The sequence below is a fragment of the Pipistrellus hanaki genome (assembly GCF_964339955.1).
Source record: "Pipistrellus hanaki genome assembly, chromosome: 15".
NCBI lineage: Eukaryota > Metazoa > Chordata > Mammalia > Chiroptera > Vespertilionidae > Pipistrellus > Pipistrellus hanaki.
Window position 1 is genome coordinate 50,328,819 of NC_140517.1, and position 22,927 is coordinate 50,351,745.

The 22,927-nt window shown below is 55.8% G+C and overlaps 2 protein-coding genes across 19 annotated transcripts in view; one reads left to right on the top strand and one right to left on the bottom strand.

The window, feature by feature from the left end:
• Window positions 1–17,976, top strand: part of LOC311633617 (popy Class I histocompatibility antigen, A-1 alpha chain-like) — a 35,935-nt gene extending 17,959 nt beyond the window's left edge. For 3 of the 18 annotated variants that reach the window (XM_084906534.1, XM_084906552.1, XM_084906542.1), the window contains exons 6-8: window positions 11,450–11,482; window positions 11,619–11,666; window positions 17,670–17,976. In XM_084906534.1, coding sequence (XP_084762660.1) covers window positions 11,450–11,482; window positions 11,619–11,666; window positions 17,670–17,674 — 86 coding nt within the window. In that variant the 3' untranslated portion in view covers window positions 17,675–17,976. Of the gene's footprint in view, window positions 1–11,449; window positions 11,487–11,618; window positions 11,667–14,489; window positions 14,643–14,757; window positions 15,043–15,281; window positions 15,558–16,391; window positions 16,668–16,788; window positions 16,894–17,311; window positions 17,349–17,471; window positions 17,520–17,669 lie in introns of those variants that run through there. The other 15 variants (XM_084906532.1, XM_084906541.1, XM_084906551.1 and 12 more) reach the window with 10 other exon arrangements.
• Window positions 3–2,307, bottom strand: LOC311633612 (BOLA class I histocompatibility antigen, alpha chain BL3-7-like). The gene is made up of 5 exons (XM_084906518.1): window positions 2,162–2,307; window positions 1,775–2,047; window positions 1,269–1,544; window positions 402–677; window positions 3–280 (listed from the first exon to the last, which is right to left on the bottom strand). The coding sequence occupies exons 1-5, from the start codon at window positions 2,232–2,234 to the stop codon at window positions 18–20; spliced, it is 1,161 nt and encodes a 386-aa protein (XP_084762644.1). The 5' UTR covers window positions 2,235–2,307; the 3' UTR covers window positions 3–17.
• Window positions 17,977–22,927: the final 4,951 nt, after the last annotated feature.

Genomic DNA, 22,927 nt, shown 5'->3' on the forward strand with positions numbered 1-22,927 from the left:
GGTGAGAAGCGGGCCCCTCATTTCCCACGGGCCTCACTACAGAGGCAGTGTGAGCACAGAGCCCCACACTGGCCATCACAATGTGGGGATGGTGCTCCTGGGAATGAGGCGGACACACGTCTACCTGGGCTTGAACCCCCAGTGGGACAGACACTCAGACCCCACCCCTGCTCACCTGAGCGCCTCCTCCCCCACATCACAGCTCCAGCCACAGCTCCCAGAAGGACCAGGCCCCCAGTGATGCCAAGGATGATGAAGATGAAGGTGTGACGAGGTGGCTCTGGGAGGAGAAGGAACGGGAAGGTGAGGGACCTGACCCCAGGCCTCAGCCCCGACCCCATTGCAGTCCCCCAGGGCCCTGCTGCCCTGAAAAGAGGCTCTGTGCCCACGGCCCTCCTCACCCCATCTCACGGTCAGGGCCTCGGTCAGCCCCTCGTGCTGCACATGGCACGTGTATCTGTGCTCCTCTCCAGGGGGCACCCCCACGGCCGCCCACTTCTGGAAGGTGCCGTCCCCCGCAGGCCTGGTCTCCACCATCTCCATGTCCTGGGTCTGGTCCTCCCCGTCACGCTGCCAGGTCAGGCTGATGTCCGTAGGGTAGAAGCCCAGCGCCCAGTACCTCAGGATGACCTCCTGGGCAGAGGCGGGGTGGTGGCTCACGTGTGCCTTTGGAGGGTCTGAAGGGAGGGGAGAAAATGCAGGACCTTTGCATCCTCCATGGGACACTCCAGTAGCGCCCCTGTGACCATCCTGAGAGTGGACAGACACCTGGGTGGGGAGCGAGCACACAGCACACACATCAGCCTGGACAGAGGCACCTGGAAGGACCTCGTCCTCTTTAAAAAGTTCTAGAATCAGAAAGACACAGCCCAGGGCAGGAGGCACGTCTCTGAGGGGAGAGTAGGGATTTGTGGTCCTGACCTGGGTGGAGGCCTCGTGATTCAGAAAAGCCGGGGTGAGGCCTCAGACACAGGGGGTGTGGGGCAGCTCACAAGGCCTGAGAGAGAAGGTCCCTGTGGGTACAGAGCCCCTGCAGGGCCCCTGGGAACCCCTGTTGGGCTATTGCAGGGGGTCTCACTTCACCCCAGAAGAGCCTGCACCCCTGACTGTTTACAGAGCAGGGGGAGTTCCTCTGGATCCTGACCTGGACATCTTGGGGGACCCCCTCCCCGACACCGAGGAGGAGTGTCAGACACTGACCCCCTGTCCTGTCTCCTTGTAGGAGCCCCAGCCCCGGGGAGAGGGGGCGGCCCCAGGGCCCCTGGTACCTGCGCGCAGCAGGGTCTCCTTCCCTTTGTCCAGGTACATGCGCAGTGAGTCCACACATGGGCCCTGCAGGCAGCTCCTCCTTAGCTCTGCCGCAACGGCCGCCTCCCACTTGCGCTTTGTGATCTGAGCAGCCATGTTGGCCGAGGTCCAGGAGGTCAGGTCCTCGTTCAGGGCGATGTAGTCGGTGCCATCGTAGGCGTATTGACTGTACCCTTGGAGGAGGCGCCCTTCGGGTTCCACCTCGCAGCCATACATCCACTGGAGGGTGTGAGACCCTGACCCCGCCCCGAAGTCAGAACGCCCCGAGGTCAGCCTGCCCCGCCCGAGGACTGAATCTAAAACTCAAAGTGAAATCGGGTCACAGTCCCCGCGGGCTACTCCCAGGGGTGAGAGAGTGGGGCGGACGGGTCCGCCGCCTCCGGGTGCCACTCAGACCCGGACCCTCGGGGCGACGCTGGCCTGTCCGTGTGGAGGAGGGTCGTGAGGGTCCCAGCGCGCGGATCACCGTCCTCGCTCTTGTTGTAGTAGCCGCGCAGGGTCTCCAGGTTCACTCGGAAAGTCTGTGCAGTTTCCTTGCTGATCTCCGTCACCTCCTCCCAATGCCCCGGGGTCCTCCGCTGCTGCATCCACGGCGCCCGCGGCTCCGCCCTCCCACTCGCCGCGTCGCTGTCGAACCGCACGAACTGCGTGTCGTCCACGTAGCCGACTTCGAGGTACCGGGGCTCCCCGCGGCCGGGCCGGGACACGATGGTGCTGAAATATCTCAGGGAGTGGGGGCCTGGGGGGCGGACGGAAGGCAGGGCCGGGCTGGACACGCGCCTTCCCGGACCCGCGCCCCCGCCGGGTCCCCGCGCTCCTCCCCGCACAGCCGCCCCCTCGGACCCGCACTCACCGGCCCCGCTGGGGGTCAGGACCAGCGCCCCCGAGAGCAGCAGGAGGAGGGTGGGGGGCCTCTGCACCAGCATCCTGGCGGTTTGGGGGGCGTCTGAGTCCTGGCGCTTCCGTGGAGGACATATAACCAGAAGCTGTCGGACGCCGATTGGCTGTTGTACAAGCCGCTCAGCCAATGGGAGTGGGAGATGGGAAAAGGCGCCCAAATCTTGTTGACACAATAGGAAGTTTTCACATCAGAGATTGAGTTCATGACCAAAGAGGTAATGGGAAAGCAAGGTTTTACTGAGAGAGGCAGGCACTGGCGTCAGGCCTCAGACACAGGCCTTGTCTGGAACAGCAGGGAAGGGAGCCAAAGAGGTCTGTCTATAGGGTGGAGGGAGCTGTCTGTCTATAGGGTGGGGGAGCTGTCTGTCTATAGGGTGGAGGGAGCTCTGTGTCTATAGGGTGGAGAAAGCTCTGTGTTTATAGGGAGGAGGGAGCGGTCTGTCTATAGGGTGGAGGGAGATGTCTGTCTATAGGGTGGAAGGAGCTGTCTATAGGGTGGAAGGAGCTGTCTGTCTATAGGGTGGAGGGAGCTGTCTATGGGGTGGAGGGAGCTGTCTATAGGGTGGAGGGAGCTGTCTGTATAGGGTGGAGGGAGCTGTCTGTCTATAGGGTGGAGGGAGCTGTCTGTCTATAGGGTGGAGGGAGGTGTCTGTCTATAGGGTGGAGGGAGGTGTCTGTCTATAGGGTGGAGGGAGCTGTCTGTCTATAGGGTGGAGGGAGCTGTCTGTCTATAGGGTGGAGGGAGCTGTCTGTCTATAGGGTGTGGAAGCTGTCTATCTATAGGGTGGAGGGAGCTGTCTGTCTATAAGGTGGAGGGAGCTGTCTGTCTATAGGGTGAAGGGAGCAGTCTGTCTATAGGGTGGAGGGAGGTGTCTGTCTATAGGGTGGAGGGAGGTGTCTGTCTATAGGGTGGAGGGAGGTGTCTGTCTATAGGGTGGAGGGAGGTGTCTGTCTATAGGGTGGAGGGAGGTGTCTGTCTATAGGGTAGAGGGAGCTATCTGTCTATAGGGTGGAGGGAGCTCTGTGTCTATAGTGTGGAGGGAGCTCTGTGTTTATAGGGTGGAGGGAGCGGTCTGTCTATAGGGTGGAGGGAGCTGTCTGTCTATAGGGTGGAAGGAGCTGTCTGTCTATAGGCTGGAGGGAGCTGTCTATGGGGTGGAGGGAGCTGTCTGTATAGGGTGGAGGGAGCTGTCTGTATAGGGTGGAGGGAGGTGTCTGTCTATAGGGTGGAGGGAGGTGTCTGTCTATAGGGTGGAGGGAGGTGTCTGTCTATAGGGTGGAGGGAGGTGTCTGTCTATAGGGTGGAGGGAGGTGTCTGTCTACAGGGTGGAGGGAGGTGTCTGTCTACAGGGTGGAGGGAGGTGTCTGTCTATATGGTGGAGGGAGCTGTCTGTCTATAGGGTGGGGAAGCTGTCTATCTATAGGGTGGAGGGAGCTGTCTGTCTATAAGGTGGAGGGAGCTGTCTGTCTATAGGGTGAAGGGAGCGGTCTGTCTATAGGGTGGGGGAGCTGTCTGTCTATAGGGTGGAGGGAGGTGTCTGTCTATAGGGTGGAGGGAGGTGTCTGTCTATAGGGTGGAGGGTGGTGTCTGTCTATAGGGTGGAGGGAGCTGTCTGTCTATAGGGTGGAGGTGTCTGACTATAGGGTGGAGGAATCTGTCTGTCTATAGGGTGGAGGGAGCTGTCTGTCTATAGGGTGGAGGGAGCTGTCTGTCTATAGGGTGGAGGGAGCTGGCTGTCTATAGAGTGGAGGGAGCTGGCTGTGTATACGGTGGAGGGAGCTGTCTGTCTATAGGGTGGAGGGAGCTGTGTCTATAGGGTGGAGGGTGCTGTCTGTCTATAGGGTTGGGGCAGTGTATAGGGTGGAGGGAGCTGTCTGACTATAGGGTGGAGGGAATTGGCTGTCTGTCTATAGGGTGGAGGGAGCTGTCTGTCCATAGGGTGAAGGGAGCTGTCTTTCTATAGGGTGGAGGGAGCTCTCTGTCTATAGGGTGGAGGAAGCTGTCTGTCTATAGGGTGGAGGGAGCTCTGTGTCTATAGGGTGGAGGTTGCTGTCTGTCTATAGGGTGGAGGGATCTGGCTGTCTATAGGTTGGAGGGAGCTGTCTGTCTGTAGGGTGGAAGGAGCTGTTTTTCTATAAGGTGGAGGGAGCTGGCTGTCTATAGGGTGGAGAGAGGTCTCTAAGGGTGTTCGTTCCTCCCTCCCCAGTTAGGTTGCCCCAGAATCTCCCACCTAGCTGGGTTTTAGCCCAGCCGGGTTGCCTTAGCAACCAGTCAGCAAGCTGCATCATGCTATTCTTGGACTTCCATTTTCCTTCCCTCCTGGCCCCATCCTTAACTATGTAGCTCCCTTCCATCTGCTCAGAGACAGGGCCTGCAGCCGCCAACGCGGCCTCTCTCCCTGGCCAGGGAGCACAGAACACCCCTTTGGGGACAGGGCACCTGAGGCCCAGAGAGGCAGTTCCGTTGCCTCAGGTCGCACAGCAAGTAGGCAGCGGGGCCCTGGCCTTCAGGGCTGTGCTAGCTCTGCAGTCCTGTGGCTTCCTCGCTGCCCAGGACACCGCTCCCGCCTGGAGGCCCCCAGTGTGCCAGGGGATCTCCGGGCCTGGCCGCTGGGCAGGAGCTCTGAGCAGGAGCCCGGGCCCCAGGGGCGGCAGCTCTGGAAGGCCTGCAGGAACTGGTGCCAGTGAGGAGGGTGTGGAGTCGGACTTCAATAAGGGCACCTCCTCTGCATGCACAGGGGCAGGGATCGCCATTAGGTGTGTGTGGGGGGGAAGGGGGAGACAGGGAGGTCAGCTCGGGGCCGGCGCCACAAGGGAGGACAGGGAGCGCCTCCAAAAGAACCAGGAGCATGGTCAGCTCTGGGACCCTGAGCCGGGAGGGAGGACAGACGGAAGTGAAGCTCTTCCCCCATCTCACCAGCTCCGGGTATCTCCATTTTGCATCCCTAGCCACTTGCGCCCCCTACCGGATCCGGCGACCCTGAGGACTCACCGCTTAGGGCCTCTGTAGCCGCCCAGTGTCCACTGCCCTCGCTCCTCTAGCCCCGCGTCTCTATGGCCCAAGCCCTTCCCCCCCAGCTTTGCCTGGCGCCTGGGGCTCAGCACCCATGTCCCAGAGGCAGCTCCATATCCTGGTGGCAGCTCGCTGTGCGGTGGCCTCTGGATTCTGAATCCCGCAGGAATCAACTCAAGAGACACAGGAAGTTGGCCAGCCAGGGAGGGGCTGCGGGAGAACTCCAGGGTGGGTCCAGCCTGTCTCTCTCAGTTCCAATGGGCTGGACCCCTGCATCAAGCTAACCTACCAGTTGGAGCATCTTCCCCTAGTGGTCAGTGCACGTCATAGCAACTGGTCAACAGATTGTTGAGCTACCTTAGCACATCATTAGCATACTAGAGGCCCTATGCACGAAAATTCCTGCAAGAGCAGGCCTTCTCCCTGCTGCTGACACCTGCTTCCTTCCAGTACCTTCCTCAGGATGCTGGCAGGCACCCGGACCCGGGCTGTCTTCCCTCGGGCTGTCCGCAGGCAGCTGGAACCCAGCCGGCTTAATCAGGAAGGACATCAGGAATGATGTCTGGTCTAATTAGCATATTACCATTTTATTATAGATTACACTTTGATTGATTGAATGGCTGACCAGACACTTAGCATATTATATATATATATATATATATATATATATATATATATATATATATATATAATTGATTTTTTACAGGGAGGAAAGGAGAGAGATAGGTTTAGAGAGAGAAGCATTGATCAGCTGCCTCCTGTGCACCCCCCACAGGGCATGTGCCAGAAACCAAGGTACATGCCCTTGACCGGAATCGAACCTGGGACCCTTCAGTCCTCAGGCCAACACTCTATCCACTGAGCCAAACCGGTTGGGGCATAATTTGTGTTCTTAATAATTACTTCTCATAACTCACAGCTAGTCTCCAATATTCTATTTCTGTCCCTTACCGGCCCAGGATTGTGCAGTCCACGGGACAATGAGGAACCCCAGAGCGGACACTGAGTGAGTTACCGGCAAGAAGACGGTAACTCACTCAGAGTCTCATCATTCTCACAAACTGAGGCCGGTGAGGGGTAGCCACTGGCCCCCAGTCACACAGCAGGTCAGGGCCAGCTGGGGTGACACGTAGCCTCCACAGGGCTGGGGTGCTGGAGGGAAGTGAGGAGCAGATCGAGGCTGCACCTGACCCTCTGTCCTCTAGGTGGGGGCGTGCAGGAGGCAGCGGTCCAAGATTCTCTCTCATCATGGATGTTTCCAGTCAGATCGCTTGCTAAAGGCATCCGTTTGGTGCCCCCATCTGCAATGGGCTTAGTCTCCCTGGGTCCGGTCCCCCCTTATCCCGAATCCCCAGGACGGAGGAGCAGGTACAGGACGCCCGGTGGATGGGTGGGTGCCGTAGCGGACCATCCAGGTGGAGCGAGGTGTTTGTGTGAGCGAGGCCCTGGGCCTTGAGACAGGAAGCAGCTAGAAGGCCTGCAGGGACCCGGGGCAGCCATGAACCCATGGGGTCAGCGCCTCCGCCTTCCTGGCTGTCCTCTCACGCCCACGTGTGCGGGTGCCCTATGCTCTTGAGGTCAACCAGCAGGAGTTGGCCTTGACTCAGGGCAGGAGCTGAGCCCGCAGGAGAGGTAGTGGCCGGGTAGGGAAACCCTGGTTCTCCAGGAGGAAGTCACGGTCACCCTGAAGCCGGAGGAGCCGCTGAAGGGAGGTGGAGAGCGGTGGGCCCAGGGCCGAGGCGGCCACAGGACCTGCCTGCACCCCCTGTATCTGCTTACCTACGTCATCCTCCTTCCCCTGCTCCCTCAACTCCTCATCACCCCGAGCAGCTGGGGGATCCCGGGGCCTTGTCTGTGCCCAGACTCTAGACTCTACCTCGCGCTTCCCCGAGCTCTCAGGACGGCCACCGCTATGATCATCCAGCAGCCCTCAGGATCCCACGAGATGTGCTGGGGTCTCTCACTCCCCTCACACCCATGTGGCCACATAGTCCTTCACTCCATCGCCTTCCACCTCCTCCTTCAAATCCCCCGCCGGTCTTTTCGTTCCTACCTCCCAATCACACCTGCTCGGGGCAGGAGCTTTTCCGTCCCTGCGGGATGCGGAGCGGCCGCCCGGACTCTGTTCCCAAAAACGCCGGAAGCGGTGGGACCGAGCCTTCTGGGCCCTCGGGCTCAGATTCGCAAAAAGACGGAAGGTGTTCACGTGAAAGAACACCGGCCGGAAACATACGCTTCATGAGACAGTTCCGAGGCCTTCTAGTTCCGCAGGCCTGCATCTCGGTTGTTCTGTGCAACGGATGCTCGTTCAGTGCCTCCCCTATGCCTGCTTCTGGGGCTAAAAGGGGGAGCGAACCAGGCCCAAGTCGCACCTGCCTTCCTCCCCATTCGCAGCGGCAGGTCGTATTGTTTTTGGGTATGTGCTGCAACCAGGAGCTCGGCTACGCCTCCAGGGGGCGACAGAGACCAAAATATGTATGGAAACGTCCCTGCCAGAGCACCTGGGAGGAACACAGCTGGAAGGCTGAAATTCAGAAAGGGCCTGGATGAAGAATGTTGTATAGGTCAGCAGAACCCGGTTTGGCTCAGTGGATAGAGCTTCGGCCTGCAGACTGAAAAGTCTCAGGCTCGATTCCGGTCCAGGCCATGTACTTTGGTTGTGGGCACATCCCCAGTAAGGCGTGTGCAAGAGGTGCCTGATTGAAGTTTCTGTTTCATGTATGTTTATAACTCTCTCTCCCTCTCCCTTCCTCTCTGTAAAAAATCAATAAAAAATACTTTTTAAAAAGAATGTTGTAAAGGTCATTTCCAAACGGGAAGGTCCTCCGGTGTCTCAAATTCAACGGGGGCTCATGAAGCGAATGGAGCTTGGGCTCCCGATGACCCTTCACTGGCACAGATCCATCCATAAAATATATATATTATCGATTTTTAAAAATCTTTATTGTTCATATTATTACAAATGTTCCTCTCCCCCCCCCCATTGCTCCCCTCCACCAGGTTCCCACCCCACCCTCTGCCCTTTCCCCACCCATCATTGTCCTCATCCAGAGGTGCACAGTTTATGTTCAGTGTCTTCCCACATCCATATCTCCCCTTTTCCCCGAGAATCGTCAGTTCACTCGCCTTCCATACCTCTGATTCTATTATATTCACCAGTTAATATTGTTCATCAGATTTAAAAAAAATATTTTTTTGGGTTTTTAGATTCACTTGTTGATAGTTACATATTTGTTGTTCATAGTTTTTATCTTTATTGACTTTCTCTTCCAAAAGAAAAACAAAAACAACCCCTTACAGCAATTCATATAATTCTGGTTTGGTGGTGATGAACTCCTTTAGCTTTATTTTTTTTTATTGGTGAAGCTCTTTATCTGGCCTTCGATTCTGAGTGATAGCTTTGCTGGGTAGATTATTTTTGGCTGTAGGTTCTTCCTATTCATCCCCTTGAATATTTCTTGCCATTCCCGTCTGGCCTGCATGGTTTCTGTTGAGAAATCAGCTGACAATCGTATAGGTGCTCCTTTATAGGTAACTACCTGTTTTGCTCTTGCTGCTTTTAATATTCTCTCTGTGTCTTTTGCTCTTGGAATTTTAATTATGATTTGTCTTGGTGTGGTCTTCTTTGGATTCCTTTTGTTTGGTGTTCTGTGCGCTTCCTGGACTTGTAAGTTTAATTCTTTCACCAGGTGGGGGAAGTTTTCTGTCACTATATCTTTCAGTATGATTTCAATATCTTGCTCTCTCTCATCTTCTGGGACCCCTATAATTCTGATGTTGGTTCGCTTGAAGTTGTCCCAGAGTTTTCTTACATTATCTTCAACTTTCTGGATTCTCTTGCCTTCTTGCTTCTTCAGAGGAGCATCTTCTGTCTCTTTATGTTCCAAATCTTTGACTTGATTCTTGCGATCTTCCATTCTGTTTTTAGGACTCTATAATATTTTTTATTTCAGACAATGTATTCTTTATTTTTTGTTGATCCCTTATTATTTCTAGTTGATCCCTTTTCATATCCTTATAGGTTTCGTTTATTTTATCGGCCTTTTCTTGGAGATTCTTGAACAAACTTATAAGTGTGGTTTTGAACTATATCCAGTCGCTTTTTGTCCTCCATTTCTTTCGTTTGTGATCTATTTCATTGTCTAGGCATTTTTGCAGCTTCCCTGATGGGGCGGAGTTTCAGGGTGGAGCCTACAGCCTTGGCTTCCCTCAGCTACAGCCTATGCGGCTCCTGAGTCTCAGTATTCCTCAGGGTCCTTCATTACTTACTGCAAGCTCCTCTGAGAGTGAGGTGCCCTCGAGTTTCGCCTGCTACCAAACAGTCTAGTCTCTCCCCCAATGGGCCTGGAACTGGGGTTCAGTTTAGTTGGAAGTGGGATTGGAGGTGGCTTTCAGAGCAGTCTGGAGCCCCTGTCTCCTTCCTGCCAGGGCAATCCTGTGGCACAGCCAACCGTCCCTTCTCTTTGCGCAATGTGTGCACCTCCAGGGGCTCTGCCTTTCGCTGCTCCCCCGGGGTTCCGCCTTACAGCCCAGCTCCCTCTGGATGAACCTGGGTCCCTGGGTCTGGCCTAGAACTGGGGTTCAGAGCAGTCAGAACTGGGGTTCAGCACAGTCTGGAGCTTTTATCTCCTTCCCGCTAGGGAACACCAGCCAGGCACTCAGCCTCCCCCTCCTCTCCGGCTCCGTCCTCTCCGCGCGCAGCATGTCTCCGTACCTTAGGCTTTTACAGCTCCTCCGCGCTTCCTTCTGGTTTTCTTCTTGCTTCTCGTTGTAGAATTTCAAGTCAGTCGACTTTCCTGTAGTTCTGGGCAATGTCCATTTTATATTTTAGTTGTATCTTATTGAAATTGTTGTGTGCAGCTGCGGTTAGGTGTTTACCTGTGCAGTCATCTTGGATTAATCTATTTTATTGATTTTTATATGGAGAGGAAGGGAGACGGGTAGAAAGCCAGAAACACTGATGAGAGAGAAACATTGACCAGCAGCCTCCAGCACACCTCCTATTGGGGATGTGCCCCCAACAAAGATACGTACCCTTGACCAGAATCAAACCTGGGATTCTTCAGTCTGCAGGCCAACTGAATCAAACCAGCTAGCCACTGAATACAACCGGCTAGGGCTAAAACACTTTGTAAGAAGTCTCCTTCCCAATGAGGCCCCTGTTGACCACCACACTGCAATGCCCTCCTCTCCCAGCCACTTTGCTCAATGGAGAGAGCAGCCCTGGGATTGAAGGTCACAGGTGGTATTCCGGTCAGGGGCATGTACCTTGGTGCTAGCTCTATGCATCCCCATGCTGGAGGCAACACAGATGACTCTCTCTTACCTAGATGTGTCTCTCCCTCTGTCTCTACCCCCCCCCCCCGCCCTTCTCACTCCTTAAATTTCAGTGGAACAATATCCTTGAATGGGGACAAGATACAAAACAGCCATCTTCCCTCCCCCACAGCGGACCCCTCTCCACAGCACTCCGCACACTCCAGCCCCGATGCCTCATTGCCTCCAGGAAAAGATGCAGCTGGTCTCTGTGCAATGGAGCATGAACTCTGGGAGGCGGCAGCGTGGCCTGGGCTCAGCGCCCTGAGGTGCAGCTGCCTCACCTCCCGGGCCTCACAGACCTTGTGGGCTTCAGTGGAAGGTGAGACTCTCCACCAGCAAGTGGGCTGTGACACGGGTGACAGTGCGCATGTCCACAATGAAGCGCGCGGTAACGCAGGTGGACACAGTGTTGTTTAGACAGGAAGCTATTGGACACTCAGCAGAGGACGGTACAGCGTAAGAATGGCGTTCATGTACAGGAAGAAACTAAAGCAGGTGAGCCTGCTGTGTGTTCCTGTTAGAATCGCTGTGAGGTCAGGATCCAGCCTGATGTCCCTCCATGGTCCCTGTGCGCTCCAGAGGGAACAGCAGCTGTCGCATGGTCCCTAAGTCCTGGCTGAGGGGGTCACCATCACACAACCCGTCCCTGTTCCAGACACAGTGTCCTCATGGCTGTGGCCCCAGCACAGCTGTCCTGGGGCAATTGGGGTCAGGGTGCCCCCTGGGCCCTCACTGCACCTGCACTTTCACAGTGCTGCTCCCCTAAATCTAAAACAGCCTCTCTCCCCACATCTGGGTCCCAGTGGGGCCAGCACTAGAAAGTTCTCTGGGCCCAGGACTAGGGCTTCCTCTAGGACCTCATGGCCCTGCCTCCTCCCTGGTCTGTCACGGGGTGTTTTCTTCCCGCAGGTGGAAAGGGAGAGAGCTATGCTCAGGCTGCCAGTGAGTATGGAGGGTGACCCCTGAGACCCTGTGACAGTGCAGAGGGAGCCATGGGGGACCCCACAGCCATAGTTCCTCATCAGTCTCCTGCTCTGGACTCTGACCCCATCCTGGTGTGTGTGTCTCCCTCCCCCAGGCAGTCACAGCGCCCAGGGCTCTGATGTGTCTCTCTCAGCTTCTAAAGGTGAGACCTGCCGTGGGGAGGGTGGAAAGTGGAAAGAGGGGGAACTGGGCAGTGGGGAGTCTGTGGAACACTGTGAGCATGAAGTGGGCTATGAGAATGTCACCAGTCACAGCCACTGCCCTGAACCTGCTCATGATGATTGTCCTCCACAGCGTTAGACTGCTGCTTGTGGGGACTGAGTGATGGAAGGTGTGTTCCTGCTCCCACTTCCTGACTCAGGACCCTCTGATGGGGGGCTGGCCCCACCCTGCCCCCCCGACTCTTTCCTGTCAGCAGAGGTGGCTGGGCCCTCCCCATCCCCATCCCCATCCCTGCCTTTCCTCCCTGGGGCTCTGAGCTGCCACTTCCTGCTCCGGATTGTAATGAGATTCTTATGTGACTGTTTGTTCATTTCTTGCCAAAAAGGCTTGGGGGTTAATTAAAGGGGAAGCTCCTAAATTCTGAGGGCAAATAAATTGAAGCTCCAAGAACTTTCCTGGTCCCTGTGTTTGCTGTGCTGAGCCTGTCGCAGGCGGGATCGGAGGGGCGGTGAGGATGGAGCGTGGTCCGGCCTGGTCCTGGTCAGTGCGCAATGCATCGTGGGCTTAGACGCGGTCACTCCCACCCTGAGCACCTCGTCCCATCCTGCAGCTGGCGTGGGGCCTCCCCCCTTCAGGCAGCAGAGAGGGGGCGGAGCTGGCGCTGGGAGAGCCCCGCCCTGGGAGGGAGAGCAGCGCTGGGAGGTGTGGGCTCGCCCTGGGGAGGGCGCTCTTTCCTGGATCCCCCTGGTCCAGCTCTGTGGGGGAGGGGGAGGGGGGAGGGGAAGGGACTGGGGGACCTGGCGCTGAGCCCTGAGATGGTGGCCCCGCATCAAGTCCTATAAACTCCTTAGCGCAATGGAAGTCCCCCACCGCCATGGGAGCCTCCTTTTCTGGGGGACGTGCCTCTGAGTCAGGGGGGCTGTGTCCCAGATGCCCATGCGGAGGAGCCCAGAGGTGAGCGCATGAACCTCCCTCCTGCCCACGGCTGCCCACGCGTCCCCTTCACACAGACACGCCCCGTGGGCCCCGCGTGTACCCATGACGTCATCGCAGGGGCCGCGGGGCCCGGGCACAGAGACCACAAAGGCGGCCAGGACCTCGCAGGGCCTGGGGAGGCCTACACAGCTTGTCCCGAGGATCCTCCTCTCATTCCCCCTCCTTCCCACAGACGCATCCAGCCAACTCTTTATTATTATTATTATCATTCCTATTGATTTCAGGAGGAAGGGAGAAGGAGACATAGAAACACCCATGATAGGTGAGAGCCATGGCTAGGCTGCCTCCTGCACACACCCCCCCTACCCGCCCCTCCTCTGAGGACAGAGTCAACAACCCAGCAGGTGCCTCACCAGGAATGGAACCCTGACCTCCTGGTTGAAGGTCAATGCTCAGCCACTGAGCCACACCCGGCCTGGCCCACGGTTCCCTAACAGAATGAGTGACACAGACACTGGGAAGGCTGAGGTTGGGGGAACTGGCACGCACCTTCTCAAACCTGAACCTGAGCTTCTCCCTCAGGAAATGTCACCTGGCAGGGACCACGGACAGGCCTGCTGTTGTGATGCAATGCCAGCCCCGAGGGAAAACCAGAATGTTGGTACAGGTGTGTCCCACCACGTCAGCTAGACCCTCCCCAGCGCTGACACACTTCCTAGGGGCTCTGTGGGAAGAGACACAGAGGTGAGTGTGGAGGGTGGGTGACTAATGCATCCACACGGGAAGGGCTCTAGGACTTAGAGACACAGGCATCACCTTCACTAACCTGCATGAGGACAGAGCCACCCAGCAAGACAGCCCTGGGGACGGGGACAGAAAAGAACAGGAAACATTCATATTCCCCAGCCAGCGGGTCTCGGTGCCTGAACATTGACCTATGAACCAGGAGGGCACAGGTCACCTTTTTGTCTGAGCATGTGCCTGGGATGGAGGCTCCATCCCCAGTATGGGGTTTGTAAGAGGCAGCTGATCAATGACTCTTTCTCATCATTGATGTTTCTATCTCTCTCTCCCTCTCTGAAATAAAAGAACATATACTTTAAAAAATTAAGACAAGAAGAATACAGTCAATATGGTTTCAGGTCTCACCTTGCAAAGCCCTTTTCAGAAATGACCACAGGTGTGGCTGTGGTGAGGGTCACAGGGGAGCATGTACACTTACGTGAAAAGGTCAGTAAAACACGACTCCTGCCCATTCCTATGAGGCCTTCTATGTCTTAATAAGCTGCCGCCACAGCAACAGATCAAATTCAAAAGCAAATGTGCAAACCCAGTGTCTCCCGGGGGGACTGGCAGGATGTGACAGGGGAGCAGGCCCCTCCTCTCTCCTCCTTTACCTGGGAAATTGGTGATTTTCACAAAAACGTGACCCTGTCCCCATCTCCCAGGCAGTGAGCATGCGGAATGAGTTCATGCTTGTTTCCCCGTGTGGTTCAGTGAGTGGTGACTGTGACACAGGGAACCACAGGAACAAGGTTACTGGGGGCCTCCCCACTGTGTGAGGCTGCACAGAGATGGTGAACCCCAAACCTTGGAAAGTCCCTGAACAGCACAGCGCCCGGGCCAGGCCTCGGGGGACAGGGGGACGGGCGCCCCGCGCAGGAGGAGGGTCAGGACCGAGTCCAGGGCCCAGGCCTGCGCTCAGGTCTCAGCGGGGCACAGAGTCTGGGGGGGAAACTCCCTGGTGGGGACTCCCCAGCGCCCTGGTTTCACTTCTCCTCTCCCAACCTGTTTCCGCGCCTTCTTCCTGGATACTCGTGATGGGGCAAGAACTCTCACTCTGATTGGCTCCGCGGCTTCCACAGCAGCCAATCAGCGTCCCAGGAGCTCCCGTTTATAAGTCCTCCGCGGAAGCGCTCGGACGCAGACGCTCCCCAAACGGCCAGGATGCGGGTGCAGAGGCCCCCCACCCTCCTCCTGCTGCTCTCGGGGGCGCTGGTCCTGACCCCCAGCGGGGCCGGTGAGTGCGGGGTCCGAGGGGGCGGCTGTGCGGGGAGGAGCGCGGGGACCCGGCGGGGCGCGGGCCCGGGAAGGCGCGTGTCCAGCCCGGGCCCTGCCCTCCGTCCGCCCCCCAGGCCCCCACTCCCTGAGATATTTCTTCACCGCCGTGTCCCGGCCCGGCCGCGGGGAGCCCCGGTACCTCGTCGTTGGCTACGTGGACGACACGCAGTTCGTGCGGTTCGACAGCGACGCGCCGAGTGGGAGGATGGAGCCGCGGGCGCCGTGGATGCAGCAGCCGTGGGTGGAGCGGGAGGACCCGGAGTATTGGGACCGGGAGACGCAGAACATGAAGGGAGACACACAGAATTACCGAGTGGGCCTGCAGACCCTGCGCGGCTACTACAACCAGAGCGAGGACGGTGAGCCGCGCGCCGGGCCCCTCACGACCCCCCTCCCCACGGACGGGCCGGGGTCGCCCCGAGGGTCCGGGTCCGAGCGTCACCCCGAGGCGGCGGGACCCGCCCGGCCCCCAACCCCCACCCCCGGGAGGAGCCCGCGGGGACTGTGACCCGATTTCACTTTCAGTTTTAGATTCAGTCCCCGCGGGGCGGGCGGGGCGGGCTGACCTCGGGGCGGGCTGACCTCGGGGCGGGGTCAGGGTCTCACACCATCCAGAGGATGTCCGGCTGCGAGGTGGGACCGGACTGGCGCCTCCTCCGCGGGTACGAGCAATACGCCTACGATGGCACCGACTACATCGCCCTGAACGAGGACCTGACCTCCTGGACCGCGGCCGACATGGCGGCTCAGATCACAAAGCGGAAGTGGGAGGCGGCGGGTGCGGCAGAGCATGACAGGAGCTACCTGAAGGGCCTGTGTGTGGACTCACTGCGCATGTACCTGGACAAAGGGAAGGAGACCCTGCAGCGCGCAGGTACCAGGGGCCCTGGGGCCGCCCCCTCTCCCCGGGGCTGGGGCTCCTACAAGGAGACAGGACAGGGGGTCAGTGTCAGACACCCCTCCTTCGGGTCAGGGCGCGGGAGGGCCCTGAATGTCCAGGTCATGTTCCAGAGGGACTCTCCCTCCTCTCAGGGACAGGTAGGGGTGCAGGCTCTCCTGGGGTGCAGGGAGACCCCTCCTACAATAGCCCATGAGGGGTTTCCATGGTCCCTGCAGGGGCTCTGGGGCCCACCGGGACCTTCTCTCAGGCCTTGTGCTCTGCCCCACACCCCTGTGTCTGAGTCGTGACCCCAGCTTTTCTGAGTCATGTGGCCTTCACCCAGGTCAGGACCATTTCTCCCCTCAGAGACCTCCTACCCTGGGCTGTGTCTTTCTTTCTTTCTTTCTTTCTTTTCTTTTTTTCTTTTTTTTTTTTAATATATTTTATTGATTTTTCACAGAGAGGAAGAGAGAGGAATAGAGATTTAGAAACATCGATGAGAGAGAATCATCGATCAGCTGCCTCTTGCATACCCCCTTCTGGGGATGTGCCCGCAACCAAGGTACATGCCCTTGCCGGGATTCGAACCCGGGACCTTTCAGTCCGCAGGCCAACGCTCTATCCACTGAGCCAAACCGGTCCCGGCATCTCTCTGATTCTAGAACTTTCTAAAGAGGAGGAGATCCTTCCAGGTGCCTCTGTCCAGGCTGGTGTGTGTGCTGTGTGCTCCCTCCCCACCCAGGTGTCTGTCCTCTCTCAGGATGGTCACATGGGCGCTGCTGGAGTGTCTCATGGAGGATGCAAAGGTCCTGCATTTTCTCCCCTCAGACCCTCCAAAGGCACACGTGAGCCTCCACCCCGTCTCTGCCAGTGAGGTCACCCTGAGGTGCTGGGCGCTGGGCTTCTACCCTGCGGACATCAGCCTGACCTGGCAGCGTGACGGGGAGGACCAGACCCAGGACATGGAGATGGTGGAGACCAGGCCTGCGGGGGACGGCACCTTCCAGAAGTGGGCGGCCGTGGGGGTGCCCCCTGGGGAGGAGCACAGATACACGTGCCATGTGCAGCATGAGGGGCTGCCCGAGCCCATGACCGTGAGATGGGGTGAGGAGGGCCGTGGGCACACAGCCTCTTCACAGGGCAGCGGGGCCCTGGAGGACCTCAGTGGGGTGGGGGCTGAGGCCTGGAGTCAGGGCCCTCACCCTCCCTTCCCTTCTCCTCCCAGAGCCTCCTCCTCAGACCTTCATCTTCATCATCCTGGGCATCGCTGGGGGCCTGGTCCTGCTGGGAGCTGTGGCTGGAGCTGTGATGTGGGGGAAGAGGCGCTCAGGTGGGCAGGGTGGGGTTTGAGTGTCTGTCTCACTGGGGGTTCAAGCCCAGGTAGACGTGTGTCCCACCTCATTCACGGGAAGCTCCATCCCCACATATGTGATGGCCAGTGTGGGGCTCTGTGCTCACACTGACTCTGTAGTGAGGCCCGTGAGAGATGAGGGGCCCACTTCTCACCTGATGCTGCTGGTGCTGGGGACCCCGTTCCCAGCAGCCCCAGGTCAGAGGGCAGATCCCTGCTGAACACAGACCTACAGAAGGGCGGTGGGTCCAGTCCCCACACATGCCCTTCCCTGATCCTGCCCTGGGTCTGTACACATGCTTCTGGAAACTTCTCTGGGCCCAGGACTAGGGCTTCCTCTAGGACCTCATGGCCCTGCCTCCTCCCTGGTCTCTCACAGGGTGTTTTCTTCCCGCAGGTGGAAAAGGAGGGAGCTATGCTCAGGCTGCCAGTGAGTATGGAGGGTGACCCCTGAGACCCTGTGACAGTGCAGAGGGAGCCATCGGGGACCCCACTCCAAAGTTCCTCTTAGTCTTCTACCCTGGGGCTCTGACCCCGTCTTGGTTTGTCCCCTCCAGACAGTGACAGCGGCCAGGGCTCTGATGTGTCTCTCTCGGCTTCTAAAGGTGAGACCTGCCGTGGGGTGGGGTGGGCGCTGGGGGGGGGGGGCTGGGCAATGGTTAATCTGTGGGACACTGTGAGCATGAAGTGGGTTTGAGAACGTCACCAGTCACAGCCACTGCCCTGAACCTGCTCATGATGATTGTCCTCCACAGCATAAGGCCGCTGCCTTGTGGGAACTGAGTGATGGAAGGTGTGTTACAGCTCCCACTTCCTGACTCAGAAACCTCTGATGGGGGCTGGCACCACCCTGCCCCCCACACTTTCCTGTCAGCAGAGATGGCTGGGCCCTCCCGTCCCCATCCCTGCCTTTCCTCCCTGGTGCTCTGAGCTGCTACTTCCTGCTCCGGATTGAAATGAGTCTGTGCATTGACCTGATTCTTCGATTCTTGCCAAAAAGGCTTGGGGGTTAATTAAAGGGGAATCTCCTAAATTCTGAGGGGAAATAAATTGAAGCTCCAAAACTTTCCAGGTCCCGTGTGTTTGCTGTGCTGAGCCTGTCACAGGAGGGATGGGATGGGTGGTGAGGGCAGAGCGTGGACCGGTCCTGGGCCTGGTCAGTGCTCAGTGCATCATGGGCTTTGACGTGGTCACTCCTCGACCGGGTCACCTCTCTGCTCCTCTGACCTTGTCCCTCAGGGGAACCCTGCCCCACCAGGACCTGTGGTCACAGGGACCCCCATCCCCCAGGCCTTGTCACGTGTCCTAAAGCAGCGCATCTCCAGGACCCTGGACAGCGAGCCTTCCTGGGGCAGGGCAGCCTGGGCTCAGGCCTGTGCCCGCCCCCGCCCTCCTCTCCTGGGTCTGGGGAGTTGCTTTGCTTTGGTGGGTGTTATGCCTGTCCCTGTTCTTGGGTGTGAGTTCTGGCCTCACTCTCTGGGCAGCAGGAGGCATGTTGCCCGTCACTGTCTCACAGGCCCAGGGTCCCTGCTCAAAGGAGCCCCTGGTGTGGAGCTGGGTGTTCAGGCTCCTCCTGCTCCTGCCTCCTTCTGGGCCTGGCTGTTCTTCCGTCTTTCCCTGAGCTCTCCGAGGGTTTACCAGGAGCGGGATTCCGCCTCTGAGGGCAGTTCCTGCTGGGACTGATCCCTGCCTGCCGCCCTGTCTCCCTCTATTGCTGGCCCCACTGGGACCCGGATGTGGGGAGCGGCTGCTGTAGGTTTAGGGGAGCAGTACTGTGGAAATGCAAGTGCAATCAGGGCCCCGGGGGGCACCCTGAGCCCCAGCCCCCCCGACAGTTGTGCGGGGGCCACAGCCATGAGGACACTGTGTCTTGAACAGGGTCGGGTTGTGTGATGGTGACCCCCTCAGCCAGGACTTGGGGACAGTGTGACAGCTGCTGTTCCCTCTGGAACACACATAACCTTGGAGGGACATCAGGCCGGGTCCTGACCTCACAGCGATTCTAACAGCGACACTCACCGGGCTTAGCTACTTTGGTTTCTTCCTGTACATGAACGTTCTGCTTATGCTGTACCATCCTCTGCTGAGTGTCCAATAGCTTCCTGTCTAAACAACACTGTGTCCACCTGTGTTACCGCGCGCTTCATTGTGGACATGCGCACTGTCACCTGTGTCACAGCCCACTTGCTGGTGGAGAGTCTCACCTTCCACTGAAGCCCACAAGGTCTGTGAGGCCCGGGAGGTGAGGCGGCTCCACCTCAGGGCGCTGAGCCCAGGCCCCACTGCCGTCTCCCAGAGCGCATGCTCTATTGCACAGAGACCAACTGCACCTTCTCCTGGAGCCAGTGAGGCATGGGGGCTGGAGTTTAGGGAGTGTTGTGGCGAGGGGTCCGCTGTGGGGGAGGGAAGATGGCTGTTTGTTTTTTTCTGGTCCCCATCCGAGGATATTGTTCCATTGAAATTTAAGGAGTGAGAAGGGGAGGGGAGAGACAGAGGGAGAAACACATCTGGGCGACAGAGACATCTATGTGTCGCCTCCAGCACGGGGATGCATAGAGCTAGCACAGAGGTACATGCCCTTGACCGGAATCCCACCTGTGACCTTCAGTCCCAGGGCTGCTCTCTCCATTGCGCAAAGTGGTGGGAGAGGAGGGCATTGCAGTGTGGGTGGTCAGCAGTGACCTCATTAGGAAGGGGATTTCTTTTATTTATTTTAATAAATCTTTATTATTCATATTATTACAATTGTTTCTCATTTTTTCCTCCCTCCATTGCTCCCCTCCACCAGGTTCCCACCCCACTCACTGCCCTTTCCCAACCCCTCATTGACCTCGTTCATAGGTGCACAGTTTATGTTCAGTCCCTTCCCGCACCCCCCACTCCCCTTTTCCATGAGAATCGTCAGCTCACTCCCCTTCCATACCTTTGATTCCATTATATTTTTTTTTTTTTTTTTTTTGATTTCTTTTTTTTTTTTTTTTTTTTTTTTAATAAGTTTTTATTTTTCATATTACAAATGTTCCTTTCTCCCCCCCCCCCCACCATTGCTCTCCTCCACCAGGTTCCCACCCCACCCTCTGCCCTTTCCCCTCTCCCCATTGTCCTCATCCATAGGTGCACAGTTTATGTTCAGTCTCTTCCCACGCCCCCCTCTCCCCTTTTCCCCAAGAATCATCAGTTCACTCCCCTTCCATACCTCTGATTCTATTATATTCAACAGTTAATATTGTTCATCAGATTTTTTTAATTTCCTTGGTTTTTAGATTCACTTGTTGATAATTACGTATTTGTTGTTCATAATTTTTATCTTTGTTTACTTTCTCTTCTGAAAGAACCCCCTTCAGCAATTCATATAATTCTGGTTTGGTGGTGATGAACTCCTTTAGCTTTTTTTTATTAGTGAAGCTCTTTATCTGGCCTTCGATTCTGAGTGATAGCTTTGCTGGGTAGCTTATTTTTGGCTGTAGGTTCTTGCTATTCATCACCTTGAATATTTCTTGCCATTCCCTTCTGGCCTGCATGGTTTCTGTTGAGAAGTCAGCTGACAATCGTATAGGTGCTCCTTTATAAGTCACTACCTTCTTTGCTCTTGCTTCTTTTAATATTCTCTCTTTATCTTTTGCTCTTGGAATTTTAATAATGATGTGTCTCGGTGTGGTCCTCTTTGGATTCCTTTTGTTTGGAGTTCTGTGTGCTTCCTGGACTTGTAAGTCAAATTCTTTCACCAGGTGGGGGAAGTTTTCTGTCACTATTTCTTTCAGTATGTTTTCGATATCTTGCTCTCTCTCATCTTCTGGAACCCCCATAATTCTGATGTTGGTTCGCTTGAAGTTGTCCCAGAGGTTTCTTACATTATCTTCAATTTTCTGGATTCTCTTGCCTTCTAGCTTCTGGGGAGGAGTGTCTTCTGGCTCTTTATGTTCCAAATCTTTGACTTGATTCTTGCGATCTTCCCTTCTGTTTTTAGGACTCTGTAGAATATTTTTTATTTCAGACAATGTATTCTTTATTTCTTGTTGATCCCTTATCATTTCTTGTTGACTCCTTATTAATTCTAGTTGATCTCTTTTCATATCCTCATAGGCCTTATCCATCTTTTCTAGGAAATTCTTGAAAAACCTTATAAGCGTAGATTTGAACTCTATATCCAGACGCTTTTTGTCCTCCATTTCTTTCGTTTGTGATCTATTTTGTTGTCGCATTTCGCAGTTACAGATGGGACGGGGTTTCAGGGTGGAGCCTGCAGCTTTGGCTTCCGTCAGCCCCGCCCTATGCGGGTCCTTCAGTGCTCGCTGCCCGCGCCTCTGAGAGAAAGGTGCCCTCGATTTTCGCCTGCTGCCAAACAGTCTATGCTCTCCCCCAATGAGCCCGGTATTGGGGTTCAGTTCAGTTGGAAGTGGAGTTGGAGGTGGCGTTCACAGCAGTCTGGAGCCCCAGTCTCCTTCCCGTCAGGGCAATCCCGCGGCACAGCCGACCGTCCCTTCTCTGGGGGCAGTGTGCGCGCCTCCGGGACCTCCTTTCTCCGCTACCCCGGGGTTCCGACTTACAGCCCAGCTCCCTATGGCTGAGCCTGAGTCCCCGGGGTCTGGCCCAGAACTGGGGTTCAGAGCAGTCAGGGGCCCAGCACAGTCGGAGTTTTATCTCCTTTCCGCTAGGGAACGCCCGCCAGGCACTCGGCCTCCCTCCTCTCCGGCTCCGTCCTCTCCGCGTGCGCCGCGTGTCTCCGTACCTTAGGCTTTTACAGCTCCTCCGCGCTTCCTTCTGGTTTTCTCCTTGCTTCTCGTTGTAGGATTTCCAGTCAGTCGACTTTCCTGTAGTTCTGGGTAATGTCCATTTTATATTTTAGTTGTATTTTATTAAAATTGTTGTGTGCGGCTGCGGCTAGTTGCCTACCCGAGCAGCCATCTTGGATTCCCCCTCTGATTCCATTATATTCACCAGTTAATTTTGATCATCAAATTGTTTTATTCCCTTGGTTTTTAGATTCACTTGTTGATAGTTATATATTTGTTGTTCATAATTTTTATCTTTATTTTCTTCCTCTTCCTAAAGAACCCCCTTCAGCAATTCATATAATTCTAGTTTGGCGGTGATGAACTCCTTTAGCTTTTTTTTTTTATTTGTGAAGCTCTTTATCTGGCCTTCGATTCTGAGTGATAGCTTTGCTGGGTAGAGTATTTTTGGCTGTAGGTTCTTGCTATTTATCACCTTGAATATTTTTCGCCCATTCCCGTCTGGCCTGCATGGTTTCTGTTGAGAAATTAGCTGACAATCGTATGGGTGCTCCTTTATAGGTAACTACCTGCTTTGCTCTTGCTGCTTTTAATATTCTCTCTGTGTCTTTTGCTCTTGGAATTTTAATTATGATGTGTCTTGGTGTGGTCTTCTTTGGATTTCTTTTGTTTGGGGTTCTGTGCGCTTCCTGGACTTGTAAGTCTAATTATTTCACCAGGTGGGGGAAGTTTTCTGTCACTATTTCTTCCAGTATGTTTTTGGTCTCTTGCTCTCTCTCTTCTATTGGGACCCCCATAATTCTGATGTTGGTTCGCTTGAAGTTGTCCCAGAGATTTCTTACATTATCTTCAACTTTCTGGATTCTCTTGTCTTCTTGCTTCTGTCGAGGAGTGTCTTCTGGCTCTTTATGTTCCAAATCTTTGACTTGATTCTTGTGATCTTCCATTCTGTGTTTCGGACTCTGTAATATTTTTTATTTCAGACAATGTATTCTTTATTTCTAGTTGATTCCTTATTATTTCTAGTTGATCCCTTCTCATATCCTCATAGGTCTCATTTATTTTGTTGGCCTTTTTTAGGAAATTCTTGAAAAACCTTATAAGTGTGGTTTTGAAGTCTATATCCAGTCCCTTCTTTTCCTCCATTTCTTTCGTTTGTGATCTGTTTCCTTGTCTCGGCATTTTCGCTGCTTCCCTGAGTTGGTAGGGTGGCTTTGTGTGCTAAGGTGTCCTTTATGGTTCAGTGGGTCAGTCTCCCAGTTACCTGAGGTTGACACTCT